This window comes from Schistocerca gregaria, chromosome 1 (genome assembly GCF_023897955.1).
Source record: "Schistocerca gregaria isolate iqSchGreg1 chromosome 1, iqSchGreg1.2, whole genome shotgun sequence".
In the NCBI taxonomy this organism is placed as follows: domain Eukaryota; kingdom Metazoa; phylum Arthropoda; class Insecta; order Orthoptera; family Acrididae; genus Schistocerca; species Schistocerca gregaria.
Window position 1 is genome coordinate 782,279,130 of NC_064920.1, and position 20,249 is coordinate 782,299,378.

The 20,249-nt window shown below is 43.5% G+C and overlaps 1 protein-coding gene across 1 annotated transcript in view; it reads right to left on the reverse strand.

Moving 5' to 3' along the window:
- The window catches only part of LOC126269044 (serine-rich adhesin for platelets-like), a 342,253-nt gene that overhangs the window by 69,869 nt on the left and 252,135 nt on the right, over window positions 1-20,249 (reverse strand). Inside the window, exon 4 of the mRNA XM_049973961.1 lies at window positions 13,098-13,497. Coding sequence (XP_049829918.1) covers window positions 13,098-13,497 — 400 coding nt within the window. The remainder of the gene's footprint in view (window positions 1-13,097; window positions 13,498-20,249) is intronic.

Sequence of the window (20,249 nt, forward strand, 5' to 3'; positions counted from 1 at the left end):
CGTCAGATATCTATAATCATGTTGAAATGTGTCTGCCACAGTTTGGGCAGACTCGTTTCATTAGGTGAAAGGTTAATGACTGATACCTGTGGACAGGTGGCATGCCTATCCCTCCCCTTTTTTTTTTTTTTTTTTTTTTTTTTGCAAAAACAGACATATCGTTTTATGGGATAACAGTAATCAGTGATTTTATAATAATACGCTTAGGGACTGATGACCTCAGCAGTTAAGTCCCATAAGATTTGATACATATTTGAACATTTTTCAATTCTCCTGTTTTTCGACCTCCTGTTGCGTGACCAAGCGGGAGTGCAACATCAACATGTGTGTGAATAAATGGCAATAGGTCCCTCTAAAAACCACCATTCCGCCAACTGCCTCGGTGACACTCACCGGACTTCGTTGAGCACGTTATAAATGTACCTGCCAGAAACTTCTAAAGCCTGGCGGCTGCTCTAGCGCCTGAAGATGGGCAAACCCCACCCAAGGGTTGTAGAAAACACGACAGGAGTCGCCAGACTGATTTTGTGAAGAAATGACTGAATGTGCTTCTGCAACTGCTCAATGTGCGTGGGTGACACCAAGAATGTTGTCGATGTGGGGCGTCTAAGAGGGACCCTTTGCCATTTTATTCACGCACATGTTAATGTTGCACTCTCGTATGATCACGCCACAGAAGGGTGGAAAACAGGAGGTTTTAGAAAGCATAAGTACTCTTTGTTGCTTTGGATCAAGTTCAAATATGCCTAAAGGTTTCGAACGGTTTCTAGTGGTTCAAACCTGTACACAAGAGCAAAAATTGAGGTCGTGGTGCACTCGAAAGGTGTGCGTTCACGTTCAGTGAGGATGCAGTCTCATAAGGTCCTTAGAGAAGGGCTGAAATATCTCAATTTGTCAGCAATGTCAAAGATTGTCAAAAACATCTTCGTGTAGCACTGAGAACTGTCGTTTTCGACCACGAATTGGTTAGGAAATCAACGTCCCAAGGTGAGGTGTGGATTCACTGACGCCCTTACTGCTACCCCAGTAGGCATATCGCGTCGATTTTGAGCGGTTTTTGTGTCTGAAATGTTTTCCTCGGCCACCCATAACAAAACCGCGTGATTTAAAAGCTGTGTGTTGCGGTTCTGACCTCCATCGCAGAGACGTCAAAACGAGGAATGGAACGTGATGACCTTCTCATCGTGTGTTACGTGCGCGGTGGCGGTGGGCAAACCTGTTATGAAATTTGGTGCCAATGTGACATCATTAACAGACCTGACATCCCACATGGACTTCTGGACTGTGCTCTTCTTCCTGCATGTGTCGACACTTTGCTGTCTGAAGCGTCACCGAGCCCAAGGGTGACGTCACATGACGCCACCTTCTGCACCGTTACAGGGGAAGGGCACCGTAGTGGGAGACAATAACAGTTCAAAAATGTTCAAATGTATGTGGAACCTCATGGGACTTAACTGCTAAGGTCATCAGTCCCTAAGCTTACACACTACTTAACCTAAATTATCCTAAGGACAAAAACACACACCCATGCCCGAGGGAGGACTTGAATCCTCCTCCAGGACAATAACAGTGTATCGAAAAAGTGATCCTTGAATTCTATTGCGCAGTATATTTATGTACTACTGTCTCCTAGCATACATACTTTTTAGCCATCACAAGTTTAAAGCATTTACAAACATAGAAAAGTAACAGTTGACCACCTCCAAACATACATTTTAGAACATAAATTCTTAAATTTGGTTTGAGGTTGACGTTAAGATAGATGTACAATTATACTACTAGAGGTAAATGGACAAATAAAAACTTCCAGAATGTAACTGCGAACTGTGTCCTGATTTGTAGGCTCCTAGCAGAATAGACCTGCATACCGGACTGCGGCTCGAACCTGGTACCTTCGCTTGTGGTAATATCGTTTTTCCAAATGTGGTAGTCCTGCAAGGTACGCAGGAGAACTTTTGCGTAATTTGCAAGGTACGAAAGAAGTACAGGCAAAAGTACAGCCGTGAGGGCAGATCTTAGTTGGATAGCTCAGTCAGTGTGAAAGGCAAACGGCCCAGGTTCAAGTTTTTGTCTGGCACACGGTATTAATCTGCCAGGAAGTTCCGTATCAGCACATATTCCGTTGCAGAGTGAAAATTCATTCTGGAAACAGTCTCCTAGGCCAAGACCAAGCCATTTACCTGCAAGATCCTTTCCTCCAGCAGCATATAAGAGAATGTCAGTGTGAACTGGAAGGTTGGAAAGAGGTACTGACTGAAGTAAAGAAGTGAGACCGGACTGCGGGCCGTGCTTGGATAGCTCAGTCATAATTTGCCTGTGAAAGGCAATGGTCCCACAGGCTAGAGTTCCAGAAAGTTTCAGCTAATGATTTATTTGTATTAAAATGTTTCATTAAGTCCTTTCACTAAATTCGAGGTCCATGTTTCCTTTTAGATTTTTATGTATTTTGTGTTATAAACCTGTCTACGATGTCATAAACACTCCTGGACGCAGCCCCAGGAACTGGAATAGCCGAAGGAGGCAGGCAGTGCTCAACACCTCGTTTAAAAATTTAACTCTGCTTTTCTCGTAGTGACTTGACTTAATTCATTTTACTCTGATGTGGAGCATAGGGAACATATTAGAGCTCTCCATCTGACCCTGTTCGTTGCCATCTTTTTTATGTTACTCCAGGAGTGGCCAACGGCTGCCACCTCAGCTTCAATAGTCCTACTCCAGGTCGACCTCGGTCTGCCTCTTCTCCTTGCTCCTTGTGGGTTTCATTCTAAAGCCTGCTTTGGACTATGTTGCGGGCCTCTTCGCAGGATGTGTCCAATCTGTCTCCTTTTTCTTTCTTTTACGGTTATCTCGGCTTTCTCGTAGTACTTCCACTGAAAGAAGATATGACGTAACTCTTCAGTTTTCGCGCCATAACATCGGCAGAAGAATTTGTCCAATATGCCGACTTTATGGAAGTGGGTGGAGAAAGATTCGTGGTTCAGACCTAGTCTCACAATGGACGCAACAATTTTCATTGATTTTAATGATTTTGTATGCCACAGATCTCTTGGTATGAATGGTTGTAGACTAGTATAGCTTTTACCTCTTGTTTAGTTGACTTCCATTCCATTCTTCGTACCACGAAAGAATCGTTTTTTGTTTGATTTTGAGGAAGTAGACTATGCATGAGAGTTTTACCTGTACATGTCTCCTGTTCCTAACTGCATCTTTCGTTAGTTGACCTGATATTTTGTTGTATATAACTCCGAGATCCACACAGAACTCTGGAACGGCTCGAGCAGTTTACGTCACAGCCAAGAAATCTCTAGAATTGTTTGAGCTTCCGAAAGCCGTGCGAGCTAGCGATTTGTATCGGTGCTGTCTCCACGTTATTAACGTACTAATCGCTCCTGGTGGTCTTGTGGCAAAGCACGTGCCTGGAAATCGAAAGGTCACAGGACATTTCCCGCTGTTTCTAACCTTTGCTTTACCTCTCGATGATATGAAGATTTGCCAGGCATTTAATGATGGTCGGATTTCATTCTAAACTGTAGGGTCCCTTTCCCCAGAAGGATTGTTGGTGTACGTTAGGGACATGCGAGTCACAGAAGTGGCGTCCAATTGAAAGCCTTGTACTAGGCCGATGAGCCGCCCGGAATTATTTGTAACATGACTAGCAGGTATCACTTCGTGATCCTGTATGAGTTCAGTTACATTTATTTCGTAAGTTAACAGTGCAAACTTTAGGTGGTGCCGGGAAGGTACTCAGGCAAGGAAGGGGATTCCGGGACTACTCAAAGAAACTGTCACGTACGACTTTGCTGAAGAGTTGGGTGGTATTTTGAGGTGGTTCCCAGGGACTGTTCGGCCTCTTCTGAAGTTGCGGTTTCTGGGAGTTAATCCCAGACGCGCGGTTGTAACGGCGCCTTAGCCCCCAAGTTCCCACTTGAGATGTAGCTCAGCATGGATGTCGACAAAAACACTACCTTTTCATTTCCACGAAACGTGAGAAATTTAGCATCTTCTCAACAGCATTTTCTGTTCAGTTTATCCTGCGTGTTGCCTCCCCTTACAGGCACTGTATATGCCTCGTCGACCAATAGTCAAGGTTGTTCAGAATCGATACCAACCGCATTAATTGTTTATGTGTATTTGTATGCTGTGCCAGGGAAACTTCTACGTTTCCCTCTATTTTCATGCTTCGAGGCACATTTACGTTCGTCACAACCGCTAAAAGCTTGCTGCCGTCCCTCCAAGGACAGTTTGGGCATAAAACAGAGAACTCTGAGTTCTGATTTTTAGTTTCCTGGGAGTTGTTCCGTGTGAACTATTCATTAGCTTCCTGGCTTTAGTCCCGTTTGATGGTGCAGTTTGAAGCTATAGGTGTCGCTTATTGCCAATATCAATAGGTGTTAGTTTCATATTTCTGAGTCCAAAGTCCTACATACCTATTAGCTTCTTGATCCTTAGGGAAGGTTCTGGAGAAGCTGTAATATGGTAGACTACAGGAGAAACGACTTCGCCATGTAATGAATTCGCAATGGTATGGTTTCAGAAGCGGCAAGTCAACAGAAGACACTGTAAATGAGACTAAAAGACTTGTGAGAAAAGATACGCATAAATATGCTGTAACCATAATGGTGGACATCGTCAGAGCGTTCGATCACTTATGATGGCCAACACGTTTTGATAGCCTGAGGAATTTGGAATGCCTAATGGCGTTATAGAACTGTTTTAAGAGGAGTAGAGAAGCAATTCTGTCGTGCCCAGAAGAGACCCTAACAAAAGAAATTTTAAAATACAGTCCTGTTTTCTCGGATCTAGTACTCGACTCGGTACTAGGAAAGCTGTAGGATAATGAAGAGGTCTTAAGAACAGTGGCATATGCCGACGACCTGATGATCCATGTGGAGGGAAGCTCCAGAAGCAACCTGGAAGATCGATGTAATATAATCTTTCAAGAATTACATCAGTGAAGCCAAGGAATCAAACTGTCTGTTGCGTCTGAACAGACAACGTAGGTGATTTTAAAAGGGAATCTTTTAAGAAACCCTGTTATGAAATTAAGCGACAGGTCCGTAAAGAAAAAGTCCGTCATCAGATACTTGGGCAAAATTACGATGGACATATTGAAGAAATGAGTAAGAGAGTCAGGGACACTATGAACAAAATTATTAGTCTCGCCAGTTACAGTTACAAGCTGCCAATACAAACAATAAGAGCGTATCGTAACTCAGTCTTAATTGCGATCATGAGATACGAGGGCATTTCGAAAAGTAAAGATACAATTGCTCGCAGTCGTTAAATAGAACATTTATTTAGAAAACGTTGGTTACATCTTATTAAATGGATTATTTGTTATTTTTCGACATAATCACCCCGTTATCCAAACATTTGTTAAGTCGGTGCACAAGCTTTTGTATCCCACAGTCATAGAAGGTTGCCGCCTGTTGTCGGAACCACATTTCAGCTTCATCTTTGATCTCTTCATCGTCGTGGAATGATTTTCCACCAAGATGTGACTTCAGGTAACGGAAGACATGGAAGTTGGTGGGCGCAAGGTCCGGGTTGTATGGTGGATGGTCCAATACGTCCCATTTGAATTGTTTGAGTAGTGCTTTGGTTACGAGCGCTGTGTGAGGCCGAGCGTTGTCATGAAGCAAGCGGACTCCACTTGTCAGCATTCCTTGCGTTTGTTTTGAATTGCCCTTCGAAGACGTTTCAAAGTCTGGCGATATGCAGCAGCATTAATTGTCGTTCCAGGAAGCATAAATTCCAACAGAGGAATGCCTTGCCTTACCCAAAAAACAGAACCCATGATTTTCTTCGCTGAAATCGACGATTTGCATTTCTTGGCTTTTGGTGAATTCGAATGGCGCCATTGCATTGATTGTTGCTTGGATTCAGGTGTATGGTGATAAACCCACATCTTGTCACAATGTGATCAAGGAACTCATCACCGCCGGCCGCGGTGGTCTAGCGGTTCTAGGCGCGCAATCTGGAACCGTGCGACTGCTACGGTCGCAGGTTCGAATCCTGCCTCGGGCATGGATGTGTGTGATGTCCTTCGGTTAGTTAGGTTTAAGTAGTTCTTAGTTCTAGGGGACTAATGACCACAGCAGTTGAGTCCCATAGTGTTCAGAGCCATTTGAACCATTTTGAACTCATCACCTGCTTCCGCATAGCATGTGAGGAAGTCGAGTGCAAAGCCCATCCTTTTCTTTTTGTGTTCTTCTGTTAACAGTTTTGGAACCCAACGCGCACACAATTTCCTGTACCCTAACTCGACAGTCACAACGTCATAAAGAGTTGTCATTGACACGTCCGGTATGATCTGAAGCAATTCTTTCAATGTGAGATGTCTATTCGCACGAATTGCTTCCTCCGTTCTCCGAAGAAGGGCATCAGAGATCACAGAAGACCGACTTGTTCTTTGTTCGTCATGAACGTCGGTCCTACCTTCAGAGAAATGACGACACCATTTCGTTACATTTTGTCGATTCATAAAGTTCCCATAAACAGAGACAATTTCTTTGTGAATATCCGCTGGTCGCTGACCTTTTGCATGAAGAAAACGTGTGACGGAGCGCACTTCGCATTTGGCGGGATTCTGAATCGGCGCAGCCATTTTAAACACGACCTACTCCAACTAGAAGCAACGTTCAACTGCCCAACGACCGCGAGGAGAAAGCTAACGGTTCACGGTTAACACCAGTGTTGCAAACTTGCTCGCCAAAACTCTTCTGTTCCTCTGGCGTACGGTGTATCTTTGCTTTCCGAAGTACCCTCGTACTATGTGAGTGCTTGGGCTCACATACTTTTGTTCGTAAAACCAGCGTGGATAGTTAACAGTGTGCAACGTGGAATACTTCTTCGATTGACGAGATTTTTGGCACTGTGTCAGTTGAGGCTTTGCAAGTAATGCTTGAAATGTGTCCATTTGATCTCCAGACACGCAAAAAAGCCACCGTGTATTGGCTGAGGAAAGAACAATATCATCAAGTGCCTATGTGGCCTACGTGAGGCAGAGGCGTGGCGACTAAACTTGGGATTATTCTGATACTAGCTGTTACTAGCATACGAGTAGTTTTGTTGTGATGAGTAATGGTGATTCAGTAAACTATTGTGTGTGAAATAACATCAGCTGCCCTCACATGTCTGCCAGTTTGGGCAAGCATAGCCCATGATGCGAGCCCCCTCCTTTCCCAACGCACGATTCAGCGACATGTGCAGCATCATAGGCAAACGGTTTATGCAGAAGGATGTGGACAGAACCTCATATCTCTGCTTCTTGCTATTGAAGTAGCTATACATTATATAACGTATACATTATGCAACAAAATTAATAATTTTTAACGTGGTGTTATGCTGACTGATGTAAAGAAAAAAAAGATGTTCCATTACCTACTTCAAACCTCTTATATGTCGATATTTTCTCTTACTTTCTAAAGTAAGTTACGTTATTCCTCAAGGTTCCATCTATCTCCACACCAGATTTCAACGAAGTCGATTAAATGGTGTAATCATGAAAATGTAACAGACAGAGCTACATTCGTATTCAGTAATATTGGCATGGAAGTGTGGATTAAACACGTTGATAACGGTAACAGTATAAGCGTTGTATCCGTTGTGTTGAATCGTATTACATAGAACATATCAACCAATAAAAGCATTTTCCCAAATATGGTAAAGTTTATAACTCAGAGTGAAAATAGCTTCCTCAAAGAGTAAATATGTTTCCCTAGTTCGCACGTGGCATTATCTTCAACATATATGTCACCGAGTTAAAAATGCAAACAATCTCATCTATTTGTTCTTTGGTGTACTACGGCCTTGATGATCGTGTCAATGAGGTGAACATCCGAACTCCTAAGCTGAGCAACGGATGTTAGATAAAATTTAAAATTACGATATCTTTTATTTCGTGTTCCGGTTTTGTTGTAATATAGTTTATACGTTGCCCCAAACTACGCTCGAGCTACCTGTGGAAACCGCGTGCAAATTCGTCTAGTAGTTTTGGATATTAGTGTGTTCTAACAGACAGAAAAGACGAATTAAGACAGAAGTTTAAGTTATGATGTTTTTCCGTGATCCGATTTTACTGAAATAAAGCCTGTTTGTTGCACCAAGCTACACTACACCGCATGAAATTCATCTAGGAGTTGGAGGTTGGCGTGAAAAAAAAGGACGGTTTTACAGCTTTATTATTAACAATAGAAGAGAAGCCTGTAGATATACACTGTTGGAAAAAAATTAGTACACCTGGAGAAGCGACTTAGATTTTGATCCGATAACGACGTGTGCCTCTTGGGGGTAATAGATGTAGTGGTAGTGTTACAATGTCGTCCGCCAACAGATAGCGTAGTGGCATAGCTACCAGAGTGCCATCTGTGTCTACCATTTGTTGGGGAATGCTCACAACCAGAAGGCTCAGTGTGGTGCTGAAGTGTGAAGCAAGTGGGCAACCATGCTGCAGAGAAGCACTCGTGCTTCCTACAGCCAACTGAGAGAGTTTGAAAGGGATCAAATTGTTGTCTTCCTATTGGCGGAATGGTCATTTCGCAGAATTGCCATACAAGTTGGACGTGTTGCCTCATTTGTGCAACGGTGCTGGTTTCAGTGGCCGCATGAACATTCTCACACCCGTAGACGACGTTCTGAACGTCCACGCAGCACGAATGCCCGCCAGGATCGTCGTATTGTAAGGGCAGCGGTGGCAGATAGTACAGTTACACAGCACATATGACAGAACACAGACATGTCAGCATGAACTGTTGCGAACCGGTTATTAGCAATGCTGTCCATTAAGTCACAAAATTCTTTGTGCTGTACAAAATATCTTTCATTTAGCATGATTATTTTTTGAATGGATGAAGTCTGAGATCATCATCTAAGACACAATGAAGCGAAAGAGCCGTGGTCTCGCGGTTCTAGGCGCTCAGTCCGGAACCGCGCGACTGCTACGGTCGCAGGTTCGAATCCTGCCTCGGGCATGGATGTGTGTGATGTTCTTAAGTTAATTAGGTTTAAGTAGTTCTAAGTTCTAGGAGACTGATGACCACAGATGTTAAGTCAAATAGTGCTTAGAGCCATTTGAACAATTTTCTTTTTTTTTCTTTTCTTTTTTTTTTTTAAGCGAAAAATGTGACATATCCAACGCTATTACCTGTCGCCTAGCGGATCATTAAGGACTTTCACTCTTGTCTAGGTTTTCTAGAGTTCAAACCGAAGAGGGAAAACAACAGATCCAGTACTGCTAAATGCCTTAACCCATCGGAGTACGGTGTTTTGAACTGGGACTGCACCTGGACTTTCGACATTAAAATATTGAGGGAAAAAACGTTGAACCGCGATCATAGAATCATTGTTTCTACAAAACTGCTCGGCAACAAACACCCGAAGCTCTCTCCTCCAACGCTCGATAGCGACTAGAACTGCGACGTCTGACTACGGTCGCAGGTTCGAATCCTGCCTCGGGCATTGATGTGTGTGATGTTCTTAGGTTAGTTAGGTTTAAGTAGTTCTAAGTTCTAGGGGACTGATGACCACAGCAGTTAAGTCCAAAAGTGCTCAGAGCCATTTTTTGCGACGTCTGAGCTGTCCGCCAGAGGTCCTCCAGAGTCGATATCCCCACTGCCTGCTGAACGCTAGCGGTTTAAAAAACATGCTTTTCCTCTTCTCCATCTCGTATTTATATGTAATGTCTATATCAGTAATGAGTTTCAGTAATGAAAGTAGCGAATACTTTGTGACCTCTGCGATGCTTCGATATCAACCGAAACCCTGTGGTATAATCTCTTTGAATGTGTGGCTAAGCAACTGCTTCCCTCGCGTTCTGCATGGGGCATGCATACTCTCCACTGCGCCGACCTAATGGCATTGCACATGAGACCGATCTGAGCCGTTTACCACCAGTGACTGCAGAATGGTCATCTAAGGCCAAGAGCTGTCAGAAGTGTGGCACGTGGATGCTATGAGCATTTGCTGATGTAGCTTTGGGTAGGTGCATGATTCTCTATTCTACCACCTTACATGGCTGAGAACCAGCTCACTTGGATTTGGTGGAAGATGGCCTTGGCACTTTGCCTGCTAGTTGGGACTACAGAATTAACGAGCCAAGTGGGATTAGTCAGCTGTAGTCAATGGGGCTTGTCGGGCTTTCTAAGGACTTGGTGAGTACCTTAGTGTACAGACTGTGTGAACAATTATTTTGAGCTATCTGTTTGACCGTAGGATTCTTTAAAGTAATATATTGTTTTTGGTTTGAGATAACCCTGATTTTATTTAAGGAGTTTACCAGTTCCACCTTGGACGATTTACGTTGCTAAAGCTGTTTATGCCCTTGTTATTCTGGATGGGTTGTGTAGTTCCTGTTTGAGCCCTGTTGCTAATTTATGAATATTACAAAGTACTTGTACTGGTTATGTGTAATTTATTTGGTACTCAGGGTTTGTGCTTCTACACCGAAGCGCCAAGGAACGAGTATAGGCATGCGTATTCAAACAGAATACGTTAACAGGCAGAATACGACGCTGCGGTCGGCAACGCCTATAAGATGACAAGTGTCTGGCGCAGTTGTTAGATTGGTTACTGCTGCTGCAATAGCAGGTTATCAAGATTTAAGTGAATTTGAATGCGGTTTATAGTCAGCGCACTAGCGATCGGAGACAGCCTCACCAAGGTAGCGATGTAGTGGGGATTTTTGTCATACGAACATATCAAAAGTGTACCATAAATATCAGGAATCCTGTAAAACATCAAATCTTCGCCATTTCTGCGGCCGGAAAAAGAGCCTACAAGAACGGGGCCAACGACGACTGAAGAGAATCGTTCAACGTGACAGAAGAGCAACCCTTCCGCAAGTTGCTGCAGATTCAATGCTGGACCATCAACAAGTGTCAACGTGCGTACCATTCAACGAAACATCATCGATATGGGCTTTCGGAATCGAAGGCCCACTAGTGTACCCTTGATGACTGCGTAACACAAAGCTGTGCGTCTCGCCTGGGCCCGCCACACCGACATTGGACTGTTGGTGACTGGAAACATGTTGCCTGGTCTGACAAGATTCGTTTCACATTGTGTCGAGAGGATGGACGTGTAAGTGTGTGGAGACAACCTCATGAATCCATGGACCCTGCACGTCAGCAAGGGACTGTTCAAGATGGTGGAGGCTCTGTAATGGTATGGCCGGCCGCTGTGGAAGACCGGTTATAGGCGTTTCAGGCCAGAACCGCGCTGCTGCTACGGTCGCAGTTTCGAATCCTGCCTCGGGCATGAACGTGTGTAATGTACTTGGGTTAGTTAGGTTTACGTAGTTCTAAGTCTAGGGGATTGATGACCTCAGATGTTAAGTTCAATAGTGCTTGGAGCCATTTGGATCATTTTGTAATGGTATGGGCGTGTACAGTTGGAGTGATATGGGACTCCTGACAGATCTAGGCACCACTCTGACACGTAAGACGTTCGTAAGTATCCTGTCTGATCACGTGCATCCACTCATACCCATTGTGCATTTCGACAAAATTGGGCAATTCCAGCAGGACAGTGCGACACCCAACACGTCCAGGATTGCTGCATAGTGACCGCACGCACTTCTGAGTTTAATCACTTCTGCTGGCCACCAAACTCCTGAGACATGAATATTATTGAGCCAACGCGGGATGCTATGTAACGTGCTGTTTAGAAGACTTCTCCACCCCCTAGTATTCTTACGGATTTATGGACAGCCATGTAGGACTCATGGTGCCAGTTCACCCCAGCACTACTTCAGGCATTAGTGGAGTCCATCCATGCCACGGCGTGGTGGGGCACTTTTGCGTGCCCATGGGGGGGGGGGGGGGGGAGGGGGGCTACACGATATTAGGCCGGTGTATCAGTTTCTTTGACTCTTCTCCCGCCTCGGGCATTGGTGTGTGTGATGACCTTAGGTTAGTTAGGTTTAAGTAGTTCTATGTTCTAGGGCACTGATGACCTAAGAAGTTAAGTCCCATAGTGTTCAGAGCCATTTGCCTCTTCAGTGTAGTTTAAGGGATGTGGTTATTGTTGTTTAAATTTTATTTATTCATTCTTTTATAGAACTAGCTTGAGTTACCACAACTTAAAACCAAGGTACATACATTGGTAAACTGTCTCTTGCTGAGATTTGCATTCTGCCTAATTTCATCTTTGGCTATTTGTTCCTAATCTCATGCTCTTTAAGGAGACAGCCATTGTCTACTTATGAGAATTCAAATAGTCGTCACCTGATTTACGTAAAGGTTACATTTTACATTGTTCTAATGTCGCTCATTGCCTGTTGTCATCTGGTGTGTTTGTAGGCATCAACTGACGTGTCAACCAACAATTTGATCATGCTTGATGTATTATTCTGAAACATCAGTTAATTAGAATATTTCCTATCAGTTCTAGTGGTACGTGACTTGCTCCTGTGCTTTGCTGAATGTGTTTTGAGACAGACCACCTGAGTGAGACGACGCTCTACGGAAGGTCATGATTTCAAATCTCAAATTGATAGTATTGGTTAAAAACAGTCTTGGTTGCAGTTTTAGTTTTTGATTTTTCAACTACGCGTTTCGCCTTATTTAGGCATCTTCAGGTTATCTTAATTTGGTATTTCTTAGAAGGATCATTTAGTCAGTGTAGCTAAAGGGCATCGTCGAATATATCAGGCCAAAATCGCCTTGGTTAAACTCAGTAAAAACACCAAGACCCGCATAACACGTTAAGCAGGTCTTGGTGTCACTCGCGTCCTTCTAGAAAAGTTTTTACTGAGTTTAACGAAGGCGATGATGGCCTGATATATTTGACGATGCCCTTTTGCTACACTGGCTAAATGATCCTCCTAAGAAATTAAGATAACCTGAAGAATCCTAAATAAGGAGAAACGCGTAGTAGAGAAATAAAAAACTAAAATTGCAACCAAGACTGTTTTTAACGGATACTGTTAAGCACTGGTTTACTGTATGCCACATACGGATTGGAAGAATTTCTCAAATTGATATTAATCAAATCTGAAATACTAAGTGTTTAATGTTGGTTATTTTTGGGCTGCTTATCAGCTGTGTGGCACATCGGGGGACCTCGGGCCTCGCACCGGCGCTAGCTGCTGGCCGTACCGTGCCGAGGGCGCCGCGCAGCACGCTCTGCACGCTCTCGACCACGTGGCGCACGTCGTCGCTGTCCTGGCCGGTGCCGGCGTCCTCCTCGGCGCTGAGCAGCGCGGGCTGCGCCTGCGAGTCTTCCGCCTGCGGCGGGCGCGGCCGCAGGCGCAGGCGCAGCGGCTGCCCGCCCGCGGCCAGCAGCCCCTGGATCTCCGCCAGCGTCATGTGGCGCCGCACCAGGTCGCCCTGCTCGTCGAACGTGTAGAACTCGTAGCGGTCCGGCGACAGCAGGGCCGCCGGAGAGCCCGGCGGCGGCGACCCGGACACAGGCCGCAGCGGCCGCCCGACCGCGTCCGCCAGGTACGCCTTGGTGCCGTCTCCCAGGTCCATGATCACCGACACCGACGTCACCACGCTGTGGGCACACACACCTCGCTCGCTAACACTGCAGCCAGTGTTCACAGAAGCGACCGCCTGCGTAGCAGGCTCGCGTTCCATTTCATCCATTTCCAATCTACACTACTGACCATTAAAATTGCTACACCACGAAGATGACGTGCTACAGACTCGAAATTCAACCGACAGGAAGAAGATCCTGTGATATGCAAATGATTAGTTTTTCAGAGCATTCACACAAGGCTGGCGCCGGTGGCGACACCTACAACGTGCTGACTTGAGGAAAGTTTACAACCGATTTCTCATACACAAACAGCAGTTGACCGGCGTTGCCTAGTGAAACGTTGTTGCGATGCCTCGTGTAAGGAGGAGAAATGCGTACCATCACGTTTCCTACTCTGATAAAGGTTAGATTGTAGCCATCGCGATTGCGGTTTACCGTATCACGACAATGCTGCTCCCGTTGGTCGAGATCCAGTAACTGTTAGCAGAATATGGAATCTGTGGGTTCAGGAGGGTAATTTGGAACGCCGTGCTGGATCCCAACGGCCTCGTATCATTAGCAGTCGAGATGACGGGCATCTTATCCGCAAGGCTGTAACTGATCGTGCAGACACGTCTCGATCCCTGCGTCAACAGATGGAGACGTTTGCAAGACAACAACCATCTGCACGAACAGTTCGACGACGTTTGCAGCAGCATGGACTATCAGCTCGGAGGCCATGGCTGCTGTTACCCTTGACGCTGCATCACAGACAGGAGCGCCTGCGATGGTATACTCAACGACGAACCTGGGTGCACGAATGGCAAACGTCATTTTCGGATGAATCCAGGTTCTGTTTACAGCATCATCATGGTCGCATACGCATTTGGCGACATCGCGGTGAACGCACATTGGAAGCGTGTATTCGTCATCGCCATACTGGCGTATCACCCGGCGTGATGGTATGGGGTGCCATTGGTTACACGTCTCGGTCACCTCTTGTTCGCATTGACGGCACTTTGAACAGTGGACGTTACATTTCAGATGTGTTAGGAACCCGTGGCTCTACCCTTCATTCGATCCCTGCGAAACCCTACATTTCAGCTTGTAATCACATGTCAGGTCTAGTGTAATATATTTGTCCAATGAACACTTGTTATCATCTGCATTTCTTCTTGGTGTAGCAATTTTAATGGCCAGTTGTGTATGCTTCCACAGCAGTGTTCTTAAAAGCCATAGCAAACAAGCTTTTATTAGCCTGAACCTCACTCCTCATTATGCACGTCATTTCTTACTTACCACGTTTGTATCACATCACTTTCTTTTGTGTTTATTTGTTTTCTAATTGATTTTAAAGTAACTCCCGTATGAGCTACAAACTTGAAATTTCAAACAAAGCCCAGGAGTGGATGACAACGTAACGTTAACGCACTTTTTTTGTCGGTCTGTTCCATAGGGATGGTGGTGGTGGAGAAAAACATCGGTAACACCTGACAATGCGGCTGCTCTGCAGGAGCGGCATGTTGTGTGGGTAGTGTTGGAATGTGTTCCAGGAGGTGTGCGAGTGGGTGGGCACGGCTGAGCAGAGATAGTAGGGGAAGACGATATGGATGTCACTTTCTTGTCTGTCTGTCTATTAGGTCCAAAATTTTGCAACTCATTGTAAACTAACTTCCCAACGAGCTAGAGAGTTCACAAAATACATAGCCCAGAACTAGATGAACACACGGTATTAACTCACTTTCTTTTCTGGTGTGCGTTGGTGTGTGCTTTGTTTACCACCATCATTTTCCAGTGAGCCAGAGACTTAAAGCTTTCAACATAACTCAGAACAGGATGACAATGGAATATCAACTCGAATTCTCGTGTGGTGTGTGGTGGAGCGACGTACCGCCGCCATTTCCCCCTTCTCCGCTCCCATTGCAAACGGTTCATGGGAAGCACAATCGCTAGTGAACCTCCAACTGTGCTCGAATCTCTCTAATTTTTACCTCCATGGTCTTTACGAGATTGTGTAGCAGGAAGCAATATATTGGTTGAATCAGGTGAAGAGAAACTGAAATTAACCTAAAATTTACCGGACGTCTCTGTTGCATTCTCAACAAAATGTTTGAAGTAGATTCAAAAATTTCATTCTCACAAGATTAAAAAGCAAAAAATAATTATTAAAATAAAAATGAATTTTAACAGATCACGTTTTTAAATCAGACTAAAAAGTATAAAATAATTTCTCCTAGCTCCACACAGAAAGCCCTCAAAATTGGTGATTGTATAAAAATACTTGTAAGATTTAAAAGGAAAAAGTGGTGCACATGCAACATATAATTGGTGCATGAACACTTCATCTCCTTACTATTTTCTGTTTGCAAGTGACCCACACGAGTATTTTAATAGCTATTAAAAATTCACAGCCACTTATTTTCTGGACTATCTGTATTGATTTAGGAATCTTTATGGGGCTAAGAGATACTATTTTACACTTTTAGTCCAATTTAAAAAAAAGGATATTAAAATTCATTTTTATTTAAATACTTATTTATTTATCGTATGGCACATGGCTGCAGCGCATATACAGATATTAATACAACAGTGAACAAGAATAGAAATGTACAACACAAATAAAAGGACATAAAAGTTGTGATAAGCATCACATAACAAATAGACAGAATTAAAATATATAGCATGTGATACTAGTTTTTGTTACATATCGATGTCCATATCTCGGATGCACTTCGTAGCTTGAGGTGTGGCTTCTATTCGTATGAAGTCCTTAGTAGATACACCGTATTTTGTTATAGGGCACACTTTTATGTAGTGTTTCCATCCGCCTCTAAGTCAGAACTGCCGGCTGGGGTGGCCGAGCGGTTCTAGGCGCTACAGTCTGGAACTGCGCGACCGCTACGGTAGCGGGTTCGAATCCTGCCTCGGGCATGGATGTGTGTGATGTCCTTAGGTTAGTTAGGTTTAATTAGTTCTATGTTCTAGGGGACTGATGACCTCAGCAGTCCCATAGTGCTCAGAGCCATTTGAACCATTTTTTTTTAAGTCAGAACTTCGGCTGTCCGCTAGTCCGCGTTTCTTACGCGTGGCCTTGTGTCTTGTGTGGCCGCTCCAGGTACGGTTGAGTGCAGTGCAAATTTTTCTTTGGAAGTTGAACCCTTGCAGTGTGTTTGAGGGATCAGTTGCGAGATAATGGTTACTGAGTTCTCTCGGTCTTTTTTCCACGTCTCTATGAGGTTAAAGGAGTTCTGTCCTCTTACACAGTTGTTGTTCGAATAAGCTTTCGTGATTTCAGGTGTGTATCGCGTAAATGTAGAATTACATCTTCAACAGGTAAATTTTTTAGTCATCTGACTGTGGTATTTTTCCCCATTTTTTATCGTCTTACCTTTGCCGGTGCTATGTCACTGATGACAGAGTAACGGTACCGGAGTGGACCTTCATGTACCAGTGATTAGGTACATGGTGGAGCTGTACGTATACCTTATTGGTTTAGTGACTTTCTTGCCAGGCCGGTGCACAGTAATCTGCAGTGGTAAAGACTATTGACGTCGTTACTGTTCGCAGTGTGGATGTGCCTGCACCCCAAGAACCATCAGTCAATTTTCTGGATCAGAGATCTCTCATGGTCTTTACAAGCTGCATAAAAAAATCAGGCACATGATGAAAAATGAATAACAGGAGGAGGAAGAGTGAAAAGTACATTAAAAACCCGGGCATCACCTGACTTAGGTGACAGAACCTTGTGAAGGACCATTCCTAGGATGACAGAGAATATCTCGACAGGATTGAAGGTGGAGAGAATGGATCTCGGTAAGCAGAATTAACAGAAGATATCTCACCAAATAAAATTCACTTTGCATCTGACTTGAATCAAGCGCCAAGGTGGTCAGTGTCTCTTCTCCACAGGTGCGGACGGAACTTGAAATTCAAGAAGAAACCCTCCCAGCCTTAACCAAAGAGTTCCATTACAAAATGATCCCTGTAATTCCATGCACAACAGTGGAGCCATTTTACAAATCGAAAAATTACCCCATGAGATAACAAATACTCCACAATCAGTGGCGCAACTAGTCTATCGGATTCTGGGGAGAGTAGGCTGAGAGGCTACAATCCCAAATCAGAGGAAAGCGGAGTCCTCTGGTCAACTGAAGCCAAAAATAAAAACTTGCTTCGGCACAATCAGTATTAACTCACTTCGAAAGCCAGGAAAACTCTAAACATTTGAAGAAACAAGGAAAAAAATAGACATGCAAGAAACAAGCTTGCCACATGAGAACACCATGGATTTCGGAAATTGCAGACTGTCAGAAGTAAAACAGACGAAAGAATCCTTAAAAATACCCACCGTCTGGGGGTTGCATTCACAGTTTCACGTTATTAATGCCATGATCGACGTAAAGCCTGCAGACAACAGATTACTGATAGTTACTTTGAAATGTGCAAATAAAATGAACATATTATTTAATTCACATATGGTGATCAACCAAGAAAATAAAACAAACCCAGAGAATGTAAATAAATAGTAGGAGGTGTCAGAAAATACTATCTCGAAAATTCCAAAGAATCCTATGAAAATTCTAATGGGAAATTTTAAGTCATAATAAGGGAAACACGGAAAGTTCAGTAAAACAATGGGTGACTTCCCTGTACACAAATAGTCTAATCAAAATGGAAACAAACTGTTAGCACTGTCTAAAAATGTCAACCAGTGTTAGTAAAGAAATCGCGAACCAAAAAATACACAGCGATCACCTAATAAGAATAAAGGTGAGGTTCAAGTTGATCATACCGCAATTGCTCTGTAAACATCACAATGAGATTTTAAGTGCTTCAGCACCCAAACGAGCAAATATGGAGGCAGACCACTACCTAACCCGAGTGAAACGAAATTTAAAGCCCCAAAAATTTAGTACAAGGAATTCAGAAATTCCTAAATTTGATACTAATAAAATCCAACCATTGTTATTACCAAACTAACTCGACAAAAAGCGAGTGCCAAACTGGAAACAATTGAACCACATGTTTATCGAAACTGCCGAAAACCATATTCCTTCGAAAAGGTGGAAAATACGTTCTTGCTGGAATGAAGATCGTGGACATGTGGTAAAATTTCGACTCAAGGCATTCAAAACATGGAATAGTAACAAATCAGAAAGTGCACATATCTATTCCCTGGCAACTAGAAAAGAAGCAACAAAATTAAATATACCGACGAAATGAGGACATGAGGATAATCAACCCCATAAAATTTAAGAAGGTTTGCACAAAACAAGACCAGAACTTTTTAGAAAACTTTTAAAACAAAGCTAATTGATATCAGCCCCAGAATCTCTGCTTCAAGAAGGAAAATGAACAATTATTAACCACCAATAAAACCCCAGAGACTTTGCCAATATTTTAAAGATGCTTCTAAAATGCCCTGAGCCTACCAGAAATTCTCCTAAAAACAATCCCGCTTTAGAAGCACCGAATGAAGAACAAATTTCTAGCCAAATCAAAACATTAAAAAATAACAAAGCTTCTGATAAAGATGGAACTAAAGTCAATCATTGATCACGCAAAACATTTGCCAAACTGAGAAAATTTCGGTTGAATGGAAGACCGTGTTCATACAGCCACTAGACAAAAAGGGAGACAGAACTGAAGAAAATAATTATTGAGGTGTTTACCTTCTTCATGCCTCATACAGAATTCTGTCTCAGTGTCTGCTTGACCGAACACAACAATTTGAATGCAAAGCTGGTGAGTTTTAAGCAAGTTTCGGAGTGAGTTTCAAGTATGTTTCAGGCCAAACAGATCTTACCCAGAACAAATTTTAATCTAAAGCTTCAAAGTTATTCAAAATTATGGTACTACTCTAGATGTATTCCTGGCCATGAAACGAATAAATAAATAAAGACGTACGTATGGCATTGCGGCCTAGGTGATCCCGAAGGGAAAATTCAGCCGCATACTTTAAAATCTTATTGTCCTTTGTCACAATGGCACCTTTCCTTCTAGACTGTGAGTGGCGTACGTTTAAGTATATGTGATAAATGTAGGCGACTGTAATCGGTCTGTGCAATGTTGTATTGTGTTTGTGTTGGATTGTGTAAAAAAATAAAGAAATCAAAAAAGTCGTTCTAATAATATGCAGAATGTGTAAATTACTAGCATGGCAAACTGAAGATACAACACTACTGGGAGCTCTTATAACACAGAGCTGACATTTTAAGTTGCAAGGAAAAATGCTGTACACGGCAAAATACACACATCAAAATAAGTTTTGTATCACCTCGGTTCTGGAACCTGTACGGAAAATTAGAATAGAGATCAACATAAACATCATTTCCGTCCTTTTTATTGCTCAAGAAAACCACACATTGCATGTTGTACCACTATACAGCGAGATCTTCAGAGGTGGAGGTCCAGATAGCTGTAAAGACCGGTAACTCTAACACTCAGTAGCACGTCCTCTTGCATTGATGCATACCTGTATTCGTCGTGGCATACTATCCACAAGTTCATCAAAGCACTGTTAGTCCACACTGTCTCACTCCTCAACGGCGATTCGCTGTAGATGCCTCAAAGTGGTTAGTGGGTCAAGTCGTCCATAAAAAGCCCTTTTCAATCTATCCCAGGCGTGTTCGATAGGGTTCCTGTCTGGAGAACGTGCTCGCCACTCTAGTCGAGCGATGACGTTTCCTGGCGGAAGACATTCTCGAGATGTGCACGATGGGGGCACGAATTGTCGCCCATGAAGACGAATGCCTCGCCAATATGTTACCGATATGGTCGCACTATCG